This window comes from Emys orbicularis, chromosome 3, assembly GCF_028017835.1.
Source record: "Emys orbicularis isolate rEmyOrb1 chromosome 3, rEmyOrb1.hap1, whole genome shotgun sequence".
NCBI classification, from domain to species: domain Eukaryota; kingdom Metazoa; phylum Chordata; order Testudines; family Emydidae; genus Emys; species Emys orbicularis.
The window spans coordinates 101,816,110-101,831,446 of record NC_088685.1 but is presented as its reverse complement, the minus strand read 5'-3'; the positions used below and the strand labels follow the sequence as shown (position 1 = coordinate 101,831,446).

The following is a 15,337-nucleotide window of genomic DNA, read 5'->3' as shown; positions in this document are numbered from 1 at the left end:
GTGCAACTGATTGCACAATAAATTCCCAGATGATGATGAACCAGTCTCTGCAATCTGTAAACTTAAATGGTTAAAGTCATTGATTTAAAGCCCACTGAAGTCAGTGGAAAAAACACTCTTGGTTTTAATGATGGACTTTAGATCAAGCTCAAAAGGCTCTTCCCATGCTTTACTTTTAGGATAATTTCTTCTTCATTTAATGTAAATATTTTGGAAACACTGTATCAATTTAACTTGAAAAAAACCCCACCAGACTTCAAATTGACAAAAAGTGTCTAAAATGCCACCTATTCCTATATTTTCTTTTTATCTTGTTTGAACAGGTACCCAAACAGTCAGCAGTATAATGTTGTCGTCAATGCATTGCTTCAGGCATATCCATTCCTTGATGAGGATGGGAATGGCTTTGTAAGTATCATAATTAGTGCAGTTCTCAGTTTATCTTTAATCTCTATCAAATATGAAATTTTTTTAATCTAGTTGTTTAGAGGGAGACTAATTCAGAGAGAATTAATATCAGTTTGTTTGGTGTTTTTATTTTGCATAGTGCTGCAGCTTCTATTTTAAGTTATGTATCCCAAATAACATACTTAATTTTAAGCACCAGTAATTGCACAGGGTTAATTAAATGACATGCTGTTTATCAAAGCCACTGTCAGATCATACATGCATAAGTACTAATGAAAAGTTACCTAGCTGTTGCTTGCATTGACTTTCTCTATAATACGCTATTTTTTCTAAAAAAACTGTTAAACATGTGATTGTTTAAAAAATCATGGTGATGATACAGCTATGCCAGGCCAGTGGAAAATTGTATTTGTATGGGGGAGATATAAACATTACATTATGAATATTTTTGGTGTTTGCCTTATGCTACTGCAATGCATTGTGATCATCATTAGTGAACTTGTTTACTATTACCTATATCAAGTAGTTATTGTGTTTATGTATTTTTAAATATGGCAGGAGTAGGTACATTTGGAGAAAATCACTCCGTAGACCATCACTAGGGCTCTCATGTGGTTACAGCAGGAAGCTGAATGGAAGGAGGAGATGCTGTTAGGTTTGGATGTAATTTTTCATTTTCAGGGTCCAGAAAACAGATCTGCAATCTGCAAAGATAATGTTCAGGCCTGTTGACTTCACATCATTGCCTTGCCATGTGATACAGCACCTGGTAAAAGACTGTGGGAGGTGGAGGGGGGTTTGCTCTGAGAGACACATACCTGTCCTCCACAGAGTTATTGCAGAAAATGCAATCTAAGGAAAAATGTGATGAATATCCCAATTCTCCTTTCAGGCTGGGCATTGTGATAGGGAAGTACCACACTGAAGTAAGCAAACGCCCCATCCTGGGAAGGAAAGGCGAGGTAGAGCATCAATGAGCTATATTCTACCCTTATTTTTGCTCAAAATTCCCATTGAGAACCCCCAATAGGAGTTCCATGCCTGGGTCATTGGTATGACATGACCCCATTTGTAAAGACTGACTAGAATCCATTTGTGAGTGTTTCTAAGGTCCCATTTACAGAACTTCATTTTAGGGAAAATTTTAGGAAATATTGTGGACAATTTTAGGAAAAATTGTATTTAAATGTGGCTCTGAAAGCAGCTTTTCCTAACAAATGTAGACATGGCTAAACTGTGCTATAAATCATTTTATAAAACTGTTCTTTGTCAAATCGTTAATCCCTTTCTGCATTGGTTGGGGACATTGCATTAGCAGCCTGCTAGCAAAAACTGTATTTGGGGAGTAGCATAACGTAGACTGAGCAAGCAGCTGAGTGGGGCAGAGGCCTCTGTTTTGGTAATGTGTCTGTTTTATATTTGACATTTCATTCAGTTACTGGGCAACATAGCTGGAAGAAACAACAAAAGCATGCAAGGAAAAGGTTAAACCTAAAGAGTCACAATCTTGCTAATCTCATATGTTAAAAGTTTGAGTGAGGTCCCCCATTTCCCCCCAATTGATATTTAAAAAGAAAAAAAAAAGGTTCTTTTTATTTGCCTTTTGTTTTATGAGCCTATGGGTCACATTTTAATGCAACCATGAGGGCTAGAAGTTTACTATTCTTTAAATGAAAGCAGAGATTCTTAAGTATACCCATGACTCCGGCAGATGGGGCTTTAAAAAAACAAACCAGTTATTGCGAGAATCATAATAATCATAAGAATTTACAACGCTGGATTCATAATACCTAAAAAGACGGTACGGTTGCCTGATTCCTTCTTGGTGGAATCGGGCTCAGACGAATGGAAACATAATGCTTCTCATGTCACCTCTTCTAAAAATGTTTTGGGCAAATGTAAGGAAATAAAGGAGTTGCTGGAATCACCAGTAGTGCTAACACTGATGATTCAAATATCTTATGAGACATCTGAAACAATCAGATAATTGGATTTTCAAATAAGTGAAACTTGTTTCTCCATCAGTTTTGAATATGGGGAATATACTCCTATTTGAGATCATCAGAAACTTGGATAATTAGGGATTACCTACAATCTCTGAAAAGGTGTTGAAAGAGTCTGTGCTAAACATAACAAAGAAAACAGCCCGAAGGTGAAGTGGGAATTTCAGTACTGGAGGACTCTGCCAACAAAACGTAAATGTAACAATGTTTGTAAAATGATATGTTCTGGCTAAGAGACAGATTATGAAAATAAAGCTAAATATATCAACATTTGAAATTGGGGCTGCTAAAAAGCATACAAGTAGGGAGCTTGCAGCAAGTTTGTATTGACAGTTGGTCATGTTGTTACGGGGCTGGGTAAGGGAGGTGGATGGAAAGGGTACACCAAACAGAACCTGAGCAGTAGACCTCAGGGAATAATAGCACAAGTGCTAAGGCTGACAGATAAAATGTTACCCAGAAGACTAAAAGCCATTGTAAACTAATCTGTCAAAGACTCTCTGACTTCATTTATCTAGATTTCTCAACTGAGTTACAGGAAAAAAGTCTATTCAGTCTTTACAGAAAAGTGACTAAAAGTTACAGGAATTCGATTTTGTTCTCCTATAACCAGTGCTATGTGTATTTCCTGGCACAATGGACTCAGATTCTGTAGGAGGTATTTTTTTTTCTGTTCTGCAAATGAAACGCCAAATTCCTCTGCAATGTTAATTAGGTTATCCTCTCTCCCCCCCCCCTCCCCCATAATACATTGCTAGGTCGCAGCTATGGGCCCCAGCTCCTGGAGTCATGCAATTTATCAAATAATATATTTTCACTTAAAAAAAATAAAATTCTACTCCACCTGGTTGTGGAGATAAATTTGAAAACATGACCCATATGTAATTGAAGCTTCAAATTCGGGCAGATGTTGCTGATAGCTTAATGCAATCGTTTTGAAAATAGTGAGCTGCCCCATTCATCTCAATGGGGTAACTCCAATACCTACTGCTCTGGGACCTCCCCACCAATATCATCCTAGCGGAGAACTCTCTGTGTGGCAGGAAAAGGCCTGGCCTACCCATGCAGATGAAAACCCAGATGCTAGAGAAAATACTGTAGAGATCCCATGCCAGTCCCCCTGCTCTGGGAAGAGAAGGAGCTCCCTGTCCTCATTACTCCAAGTGTGTGTGGGGTGCTATTGCCCAGGGGTGATACCTTGAGAGTTTAGCCACAGGGGGGTCCTCTGTAGTGGTCTGGAAATGGAATTTACATCTCATGGGTAATGTCAACATTTCAAAATTTGTTTCCATTCTGAATCGGAACAAGAAGTCAAAATATTGAAAATTCTCAAAAAATTCAGAAGAGTTTTGAATATGAAATGTTGGAACAAAAACGGTCAGTATTTTTGATGGAAATTACTTGACATTTCGGAAATGGAAAATTTTAAAAAAACTTTTGGAAAAATCTTAAAATTTAAAGTAGATCGATTCCAGTGAAACAACATTTGCCCATCAGGAAAGTTTTCATGCAAATTTTTTTTTACCAGCTCTAGTTTTCAAATATTGATACTTGTTTCAGTGTAAAATATAAAAAAGTATAACTTAAATGCAATTAATACTTTTCTTTTTTTTATGGAGAAAAAGGTAATTTAGATGTTAGGAATCTCAAACGGACAGAGCAAGATCTTGTAAAGGTCAAGAGTGTCTCCAGTATTAGTAGGAGAAACATGAAAATAGAATCCTACACAAAAGCTTGCCATTTCTTTTTGTGGTAAAGAGGTAACCAGAAAGATGCCTGTCTACTACTGGTCATTTAAAAATTATTCATAATACCAGTCAACATTTGAGATATCTGTTTTAAACAAATAAGAAAGTTGTCTTGCTCTCTATTTAGAGTGGGAGGTGGGTAAGAATTAAGATAAAAACCTCAATTTAAAGAAAAGAGTGGCTTAAAGCTACTAAATGCAAAGTTATATCCCTGTAATCCATTAGTGAAGAGCTTTGAGCTACTTTTGGAATGAAACAAAAGTTTTACCACATAGGACTGGCTTGGGGATGAGAGAGGAAATCAATGCTTGAATCTTATTTAAGGTCTCTGCTCCCCTCCTCCCTCCCCCACCCCCGCTCCCTCCAATAGTCCTCCCTCTTACTTGAAAGATATATCCAAAGTCACATGGAACACTTGGAAAAAAAATCTAACTTTTTAGGCATGGGATATGATGGGAATTTCTGGTCTATAGTATAAACTGAATGGTATATAAAAAGTGTTAGAATAAACAGGATTTATATAAGAACAACAAATGTCTTTAAGGATATTGTATTTTAGGAAAAAACTAGTTCTGAATGCTTCAAACATATTAAAATTTTGAACACAAACATGATTAATTTGTGTGGATATGCCCTAATACTTTCTACTCTTTATTTAAAAAGAATCCTTAAAGTCACTTTGTATACAAGTTTTTATTCCTCTCAAAGAAAAAAATACAAGTTAAGCACAGTGGAAAAGCAGCCAAAAACAAAACAAAAAATTGGTGATCTCTTACAGAAAAAGATTAATAGGAATTTAATTAAAGCCACTCTAGAGAAAGGCTGAGATCTCTCCCATTAATAACTAACAACAAAAGATAAAATATTGAAAACACAAACATTAACATGGGCAAATTCTGGAGTTGTGATGCTAGTTTGTATTATTATTTAGAATAACTTTATTAAATTTTAAATATATACACACACAACTAAACTATTTATGTAAGTTAATATATTATGAGAAGCTATTTGCTACCTAACTTTAGCTATACTTGAAAATATAAATCAATTATTTGTATTACAAAATTTACAAACAAAATTTGTTTATAAAATTCCAACTAATTAAATATAAAACCAACAAGATAAAAAATTCAAAGGAGGGAGATAGACAAGAAGGGAAGGAAGTGGGTAGAAAAGAGGAGGGCTGCATTTAATAGGATCATTCAGATACTTACAGGAAATAATTTTTCTTGGGTATTTCTATTATATTCCATGATGGCCGAGCTTACAATGTCTGTGTTCCAGTCTTCAATTGTTGGTCATTTTTTGGATTTCCATTTTTCTAATACTAGTCTTTCAGCAGTAATTAGTGCTCCACTGAGCCAAAGTTTTTCAGATTTATTCAGCTTCCAATTAACATTTAAAATTACATGTTTCACTTGTAACACAGTTTTATTTGATAGGCAAAAATAAACTCTGCAATTAAGTTCTGCCCAAAACGTACAGGTATAGGAGCATTCCCAGAGCATATGGATTAAGTTAGCAGCTGCTGAATCATAGCACCAACGTTTGTCTGACTTAACGGCACCCATTTTGAACAGTCGGAGAAGAGTCCAATGCAGCCTGCATACGATTTTCTGTGGGATTAATCTTTAAACGGAGGTCCAAAGAACAGATTGGCAAACTGGCTAAAATTTGTTTCCATTGGTTAGCAGAGAATTTCTTCTTTAGGGAATCCATGTTTAATTCAGATTTGCCGGCCAAGTGTGCATATACTTGCATATACATAGGTCTTGGCAATCGGTAATATTTGGGGAAATGAAAGCAGTTCCCAGGTGGATCGGGGTAGCATAGGCATCTGGGCCAAACAGATGGTAGATGGCATGTTTAAGGTGGATCTATGGCCGCTCCTTCTTAGTCTCTAGATTAAACCTTTCTTTTAATATTGTAAAAGGGAGGAAGGTATAATTTTCAATAAATTGACTGATGGTCAAAATCCCTTTCCTAATTGAATCTGTCCAAATGATGGGGTTGCCTGCTATACAGAGTTTTGAGTTACCCCAGATGGAGGCCTTGGTACGTAGAAAGGGGGTGTTTTTGGCTGCCACCATGGTTGGTAGGTAGTGATCAGCATGCAGCACGTTGGAAATAGGTTAAAGGAGCCACCAATGCTGCTTCCAGCTGGATCCAATCCAGGGCTCTACAGCTCGCTGTCTTGCTTGGCTAATTATTGCCTGATGGTAAAGTTTAAAATTGGGAAATCTAAAACCTCTGTCTTGATAGGGAGCTGTAATCTTGTAAGGCGATGCTGGGTTTGTTACCAGCACTCCACAAGGAGGATCTGAACATGTTGATTTTAGTAAAATTAAAAGGGAGGAATATGGCTAGGGAGGGAGGGAGTTCAATCAAAATGAATGCTCTTCCCAGGATCCTCTTTATTCTGTTTATTTTTCTCCAAATGGGGAAAGGCAGTGCCTGCCATCTGTTTAAATAGTTTGCTAACTGCATGATTAATGGGGGTAGGTTAACCTTGACTATGTTTTTAATTTCCTTAGAGAACAGGATGCCAAGATATCTGAGGTTTGTCTGTTGCCATCTAAATGTCCCTGTAGGAGAGCCACTTCCAACTAAATCCAATAAGGTCTTCATTGCTTCTGACTTATCCCAACTTATCTTTGTAGCCGGAGAGTTTACCAAAGTTATCCATGGTTTGAAGGATATTGGGAATAGATTGATCTGGATTTTTAATAAAGAGGGAGGAGGTCATCTGTATATGGAAAGATTTTTGTCTCCTGATTCCCTGATTTGATCCCTTGAATACCTTGGTGTTCTGTGATTAGTACTGTAAGTGGTTCTAATACTAGACTAAACAGAGAGGGGGCGAGAGAGGGCATCTCTGTCTAGTTCCCCAAAACAGATTAAAGCGGGGGAAGGGGAGTTGTCTGAGATATTGTGCTATTTGTTAGGATACAAGAGTTGGGATTGGAATATAATAGCTGTATCCATGAAATAGGACTTTCCCAACCCAAATTTATCCCTGGTAAGAAACATATTGCTGGTTCACTCTGTCAAAGGCTGTCTCTGCATCAAGTGAAATGATTGCATGGGAATTTCAAGAGTGTTGATGGAATGCCATAACGTTAATCAATGGACATGTGTTCTCTGAACCACGACTTTTTAAAATAAATCCCACCTGATTGGGGTGAACCATTTCATTCATTGTTTTTTCAAGTGCTTAGCCAATGTTTTTGAAAGTATTTTTATATCCGTATTGATTAAAGAGATGGGTCTATAGCTGTTAACACTTTTGCACATCCTTCCTTGGTTTAAACAGTACAGTAATTAAGGCTTCCCTCATTATAGGGGGTAACATACCTTTCCTTTAAGGCATCTTTGTGAATGTATAACAGCTTAGGGGCCAGACTTTTTTTGAAACTTTGATAGAATTCTGTAGGTAGGCCATGAGGGCCGGGGGTCTTGCCCAGACTCATTTCCTCTGAATGCAACCGAGAGGTCAGCCTGGCCTGCTGCTCTTTTGAGATTCGATGGATGTTAAGAGTTTTAACAAAATTATTCAGTTCTTCTCTTCTTCGAGGAATCATTATTGTAAAGAGCCTGGAAGAATTTCAAAAGTTGATCTCTTTTTGATCAGAACAAGGGCAGGTTATTACTAATTTGAGTGATGCTACTCTGGATCTTTGACCTCTCGTTTTTAAACCGTATGTGAGAATTTTCCTTGCTCTCTCCCTCTGACTTCCAGTGTGTTTGTTTGAGTCCAAAAAGAGAAAATTCAGCTTGTGCTGAAGTAAGTCTATTTACTTCATACCAAACACTGATTAATTTTCTACGATTTTCTTGGGAGAGGGTAGCTGCACGTTCTAAATCCATATCTTTAAGTTTAGTTAATTCCACAAGATTAATTTGGCTAACACTCTTCCTACCTGCTGAGTAGGAAATGATCCTGCCCCTAATAAAAGCTTCTAGTGTATCCCATAGAGTGGATCAGGATATCTCTGGTGTGTCATTTTGTTTTGAGGAAAAAAACAATTTCTTCTGTGTGATAGCTCTGAAAATGTTTATAAAAAGAGAGGAGTGCAGTCTCCATTGTTTACAAGTCCGTTTCTCTCGGGAGGGAAAAATTGTAGTATCGCTGGTGCATGATCAGAGATCATGATAGTGCTTAATAATGAAATCAAGTCTGAGTCTACTAGAGTCTTAGAAATCAGGAAGAAATCTATTCATGACTACGTAGAATGTGGGGAGGAATAAATGTAAAATCCTTCATTGTAGGGTTGTTCAAGTGCCATTTAACTTTTAACTCCAGTTCTTCCATATAATCTTTTTAATGTTTCTAGTATGTGTTTGTGTATGCTGGGGACAGCCTGACTTGTCTAAAAAAGGGTACAACACCACGTTAAAATCTCCTGCTAGAGTGACTGATTCTAGTGGGATATTAATTTAGAAAAAACTTGGATTATCTTTATTGGCTCCATATACATTAATTAGAGTATATATAGAGTCAGAGATCTTAGCCTTCTCCAGCAAAAATCTACCTTCCTTATCTTTATTTACATCTAGAATTAGTAGGTTGAGTCTTTTGTGAAACAATATTGCTACGCCTTTGGCTGTTAAACATCCCTTCCCCAATCTATACACTCCTAATTTTCTCTGCCTCCAAGTCACATCAGGCCGTCCCATAGTCTGGTGTTCAGGGCACTCACTTTAGAGGTGGCAGATCCTTATTCAAATTCTCTCTCCCCCTCAAATACAGGGGAGATTTGAGCTGGTGGTCATCCTAGGTGAGTGCCCTAACTACTGGGCTAGAAGTTCTGAGGAAAGGTCTCTCCTCCCTCGCTGGCTTCTTGCAAAAACATAAGCGTTGGTCTCCAGGAGAGGGTTCCCAGATGAGAATCCCAAGCAGAGAGAGGCATCTCCCTCCAGCCTGGATTTAGGCACTGAATTCCCTGAGCAGGGCTTAGGACACATTCCTCTCCTTGGCATCTCCCATTGGTTAGTTTAGGCGGCTCCCCACTCAGTGTGCTGGCTTTTGTGAATCTCGTTCTTAGGCGCCTGTCTCTCCCCCTTCATTGTATAGGAAGCGTGAGTGCCTAATTCAGGCTTTGTGAATCCCAGGGATGTTCTAGGCATCTAAAAGGCGTGAAATGCTCAGTGTCACAATCATTAAGTCTCTTTGTAAATCTAGCCCATAGAATCTGTAAATATATATCCATTTAATATTTCCACAGGTTGTTAATGTTAACCTCTGCACCAAAATACTGTACATCTGATATGGGGGTGGGAGGGCAGAATCAGAAAGCCAGTGATAATACTTTCCCTCATAGTAGGTGCAGCATTCAGAATAGAATTAAAAATAATAATAATTCAGCACTTTTTGTACAGTACTGTTCTATCTGCGGTATCCTTTTAGAGGGCTTAAAGGCAGCCTTTTGAAAAGATCTGGATACGAGCAGTTAATGACCTCCATTTCAGTTTACTTTAGCCAGTTTCTACGAAACAACTTATACACTATATCAAACTTCAAAAAGCAAATAATTGTTTTATCAAATGTAATTTGGGGGTGGAGAGAAACTGAGAGCATGTGCAAATGCCTACCTTCTATATATGAATCCTCCCTCAAAGTTCAGCATTACACAGCAGCACTAGCGCAGTGAAACCCTGAATCTCATTGTTGACATTTTTGATTATATAACTGTTGCATACAAAATTATTATTCTTTAGTAAATTGCTACATTTAATCTGCCCATAATCCTCTCCCTTCTGTGTCAGATACACAGAGTAATCCTTGTTCTCTTCCGATGAACATGGCAAATCTTCTTGTTTTTGTGGTGTTAGTAATAATAAAGTGACCCAGTGGGCTACCGGTTAAATCCATTTAAGAATGGCAAGACAGATGCCTCCACTTGCCCTCCAGAACACATCTCACTGACTACCACCACTTGGGAAGCAGGATAAATATATGTAATGGCAATTTTATCTCAACTGATGAAACAGTTTGTGTGAGCAGGGTTTTGCAAAAGCTTATGGGAATCCTATTACAGAAATAGATTTAGCTAAACTCTTAATGTATGTGAGGGGAGGAGGATGAAATATCTAAGTGTTTTGAACTTTGAACTTGAGAGATCTAAAGCTCTACATAGGTGGCTGCTGAAAAATCAGCTAAAAGATATCTCCAAGACAAAGATGAGATTAAAAGAAAAATCTGCAAAATAACCAATTAAAATGATATTTAAAACTGGCAGAGTAATATGTGTTAAATATATCATGTCCCAAAAATATTTATTTAACATCAGAGATTAAATATACTTTATAAGTACTAAATTAAGAATTATTTGGCTTTTTTTTTTAAAAAAAAAAAGATGTTTTCACAACATTCTCTGGGCACATGAAAACAAGCAGGTTGACTATTTGATAGTACTAAATATAAATACTTATGGCCAGGCTTCTAAGGATGCAGATAGAGGGATTTTCAAAAGCATATAGGGGAGGGATAGCTCAGTGGTTTGAGCATTGGCCTCCTAAACCCAGGGTTGTGAGCTCAATCCTTGAGGGGGCCACTTAGGTATCTGGGGCAAAAATCATTACTTGGTCCTGCTAGTGAAGGCAGGGGGCTGGACTCGTCCCTTCCAGTTCTATGAGATAGGTATATCTCCATATTATAGATGTTGCAATTAATGAGAGTTAGGTGCCTGTGCAGTTTTGAAAATCCCACTAGATGCCTAAATACTTTTTTAAAAATCTGGCTTTTAACCCTCAAATCGAGCTGTTAGCATATGGGTGTAGGGCAAAAGCCCGAGTGAACAGAAGGACTATATTCTTAACCCTGAAGTTCAAGTCAGTCAATATCTCACCAATAGGGGAGATCAGTTCCAAAGTCAAAGGCTATTATATGTTGAAGTCTAAGTGAAGACTAAATGCCTGGTTGAATATCTTAAAGAAAAGGAAAAAATGCAACAACCCCCCTGGCCCCTTTTTGACTAACAGAACCAAATGAATGTGAATATGTTAGCAAAAACCCCTGCTTCCTTTCATTTTACTACTGTTCACGGGTCATTCTGTGGCAATTGCTCTATAGATAAAGTTGCAACTGAATTTCCATTATAAGCTGATTTTTGGCTTTCCCCCCCCCTTTCCTTCTGTCAAGCTATCTGGAGTAGCTCATGACCAGGAGTGCCAATGTCATGGCAGACAGTTACAAACCAGGGCACAAACCCCAAACTGGTTGTGAGCTCTATACTTAGATTTTACCAATCAGGTATCAAGTGTGAACTCCTCAGGCACTACAACAGCCTTAACATGGAGTCACAGACAGTCCCTTGGGTACTCTGGTCTATCTTGCCCCCCAGGCAAGTCTGTCTTTGTGATAGATGGTCCCTTATATCACAAGTCACAACAATATCCACATTACTTTCAGTTCCAAAGGACCAGTCACTCACCTCATCATTTGTACCTCAGATCTCACACTGAAGACAACGCTTTTAGCCAATCCTATAATAAACTAACTAAAGATTTATTAACTAGGGACAAGAAATGAGTTATTTACAAGGTTAAAGCAGGTAAACATGCACATACAAATGAGTTAGTCTTAGGTTTCAAAAAGTAATAGAAGCTGCTGTATTGTGCAAGCTCTGTTTGCCCTTTAGGGTTAACTGAAGCTAAACATCTGGGGATCCCTTGCTTATGTTTAGAAATCTTGCCCTCTCCCTGAAGTCCAAGCAGCATAGGGGATAATCATTTCTTCTTGACAGGGATTTTTATTCCCTTCCCCCAGAGCTCAAGATGATGGGAGGAAGGTTTGTTCAGTCTTCTCTTCATGGGTGTGGGATGAACTATCAGCAAAGTCTTTTGTCCACTGTTGTTTCACAATGGCTGGTCTGATATCTATGGGCCTTCTTTTGCTGGGATGACCTCTCTTGTAAACTAGCATTTCACACTCAGTAATGCTTCTCTCCTGACGAGAGGGGAGGGGCTTGCAGTTTTAGAGCAAACACTTAAATATTACCTTATAATGTGGGATACAGATATTACAAGTGAGATTAATGCATACAGCAACTCACAAACATTTCATAAAGTCCAAACACTAAACACATCTTTATAAATCTAATACCTATTTTACAAATTCCAACACTCAACTCTGTGTTAGTATTGTTAAAATAGATATTAGCAGAGATGTTTAGTGAGCCAGACTGATCTCCAGCTATGCATTTGTCAGTGTTCAGTGACGCTTTGGGGCCTTGACATGAGCTGGCACCTGGTCTGCCAGTGTCACACATCTTCTCCCAAAATTAGCCAAAAAAGGTAATATTGGCCTGAAAATAGAAAAGTTAGGATGGGGGCCAAGGTAGATATTTTTCTACCAAATCTGAAGTGAATCAGACAAATGGTTCCTAAATTATAATCTAAAGATAAAGGTGTTCACCAGAGCTGGGAAAGTTCTTTAGTGGGTTTCTTGTTTGCCACTTTTCAGGTGAGAAATGAAACTTAGTTTACTGGATTCCCTTAGCTGAGATCCGATGCCCAGCCCCCAGTTGGTTACTTAGCCCTGGTCTACACTACAGAGTTAGGATGGAGATAAGGCAGCTTACATTGACCTAACTCTGTAAGCATCTATGCTAAAATGTTGCTCCCGCCAAGGTAACTCGCCTGCTATGCCAACTTATTAACTCCATCTCCATGAGAGGTGTAGCTCTTCGGTCGACGTAGTTAAGGTGATGCAGTATCAATATAGACACTGTTGCTTACATCAACTGTTTCTGCCTTTCAGAAGCCATCCCATAATGCCGCACACTGACTTAAATCGGTGCAAGCTCTCCTGGTGAGGACATGCACTGCCGACACAAGGAGCGTAGTGTGGACATGTAAAAGTGATTTAATTACCGCAGAGGCTGTTTGTCGATGTAACTTAGGTTGACATAGTTTTGTAGTGTAGACATACCCTTAAAGACTACATTCACAAGCTACTATCTTTGTAAGCGTAAGCTTCATTGGTGGGATATTGTCAACTGGAAAAAAATAATTCTCCCATTGAAAAGCTCATGAAAGATCCTGTGCACCTCCTAAAGCTCATGAAGTTCTCCGCTCCTGCAGCCCTGAGCACCTGAAAGTTGTGAACAAGAGGATATGCGTGTATGTTTATGTGCCACTGTAGTTGCTACCACCACACCGGAGGTAGCCCATAGCAAAAGGGTGAATGAGCTCTGATTTCCTCCCCCCGCCCCCAACTTCAGCTCTCGTCTTAAAATCCTCCAGTGGTTCTCTGTGGATTATAGCAGTAGGACCACAGGAGGTTTGTTGGGTGGAAAAGGCAAGAAGTGCTAGTACTTGTCCACTGACTTTTCTTGAGCACCCTTCTCCCTACCTGCACGTCTCTGTTCCTGGCAGCCCTTCCCTATTACCTGATCTCTGGTAGGGCATCATGGGGAAATGGGTCTCTGAAAGAGATGTTGTAATAATTGGGACCTATTCCAGTTGTGAGCTGACCTGTGGGAAAGGGGATAGAAATTGATAAAATGGTTCTATTACCTGTAATAAGAGAGGGCATGTGGAGGCAGAGGGCTATTGGGGAGAAATGGAGACATGGGGGAATGGATGCCTTGCTGAGGGGAAGAGAGAGGCTGCCAGCAGCTCAGGGTTGGGGGGGGGAGGGGGGAGCATTTAGAAGCAGATCAGCGTGCCTGAAGAAAGCAAGAAAGTATATAGTCTGTTAATGTTTAGGTACCAAATTACTTAGTTGGCTTTACACTGTGTGTGCCTGATGTGCTTGTGCGACCACACGGCTTTTCTCTGATGGGATCTACCATTAACGAAACACTTGTAAACTCATGTTACAGCAACCGTTTCTACCTCAACCTTACTTATGCTGTCTTAACCAGCTCGAGCATAATAAAGCAGCCCTCTGGAAGTTTGGCTGTGAGAGTATTGTGCTGCATTGCCGAGAAAATTGGCTTACACTGGAAAATTTCCATGTAGCACAAGAACATTACGCAAAATTCTCTTCTACAAGTATCAAGTACATCACTCCATTGAGGACCTAAAAATATTATTGATGACTCACTTCTCTGAGAAAACAGAACAATTTCCCACTGTAAACATGGGAGATGGAGAGAGAATATTCAGTCACTTCAGAAAACACGTTTCATCTGCTTGCCAGCAAAGACACATCTATTGAGGAAAATGAATCAGAATCTGATTCTCATTAAGTTGCATAAGGGTATGATATTCTGCTGTTCAATTACAGTCCACTTCACTTAGATGCATTGTCCACTTATTCACAGAGACTGGGGCCAAGTGATTGCTCAGCGCATACCTATTGTGTCATTAGGTTGCCCTAGTCTGTATACTGTCTCTAGACTAGATGCCTCCAGGAAAAGATGACTGTTATGAAAAAGATTACTGCACTGGCAAAAAAAACCTTCCAAATTCCTCAATTGGAGAAAGGCATGAGATAAAACATGGTACACGGAAACTCTTGTGATATTTGGAATAAATCAGGAAACTCTTGTGGTATTTGGTAAATGCCAGAAGTGAATGTAAAACTATCTTAGCTGAAATTAGCACTTAAGTTCATATGGTCATGATGGTCTTGGGACTAGACAGGTAGACAGAGGACATTATACACCTCTATCCTGATATAACGCGACCCGATATAACACGAATTCAGATATAACGCAGTAAAGCAGTGCTCCGGGGGGGGGCGGGGCTGCGCACTCCGGTGGATCAAAGCAAGTTCGATATAACGCAGTTTCACCTATAATGCGGTAAGATTTTTTGGCTCCCAAGGACAGCGTTATATCGAGGTAGAGGTGTATTTCAGTAAAGTGTTTCAGAAATGTGATTTCATGTTTGGGCTTTATAGTTATGTTGTCATTTAGAAACATGTTAAAGGGACAGCTTGGAGTGGAGGCCGTTTAAAAAATGAAATAAAAGTAGATTCAACAAAAGTCCCGTCAAAACAGGCAGGTTTCCCTGTCTCCAATGGCTCTGGAAGATAGAGAAACATGCTGCATCTACTTCCCCTTCTCTCTTTCTCTCTCCCCCCCCCCCCCCCCCCCCCCCCAAACAGAGAAGCAGAAATCCAGGGCTCTCTGCCTTTCTGGCTTGTGAAATGTACAGGGCCCTTCCCTGAGGGCAGCCAATAAAGCCAAAAGATTCCATCTCAGTTCTCCTGAAATGGAATTTTTC

At 39.1% G+C, this 15,337-nt stretch overlaps 1 protein-coding gene across 1 annotated transcript in view; it reads left to right on the top strand.

Annotated features, from left to right (window-relative positions):
* SAMD3 (sterile alpha motif domain containing 3) overlaps positions 1 to 15,337 on the top strand; it is a 56,222-nt gene that overhangs the window by 18,892 nt on the left and 21,993 nt on the right. Inside the window, exon 5 of the mRNA XM_065401934.1 lies at positions 324 to 408. Within this exon, the coding sequence (XP_065258006.1) occupies positions 324 to 408 (85 nt within the window). The remainder of the gene's footprint in view (positions 1 to 323; positions 409 to 15,337) is intronic.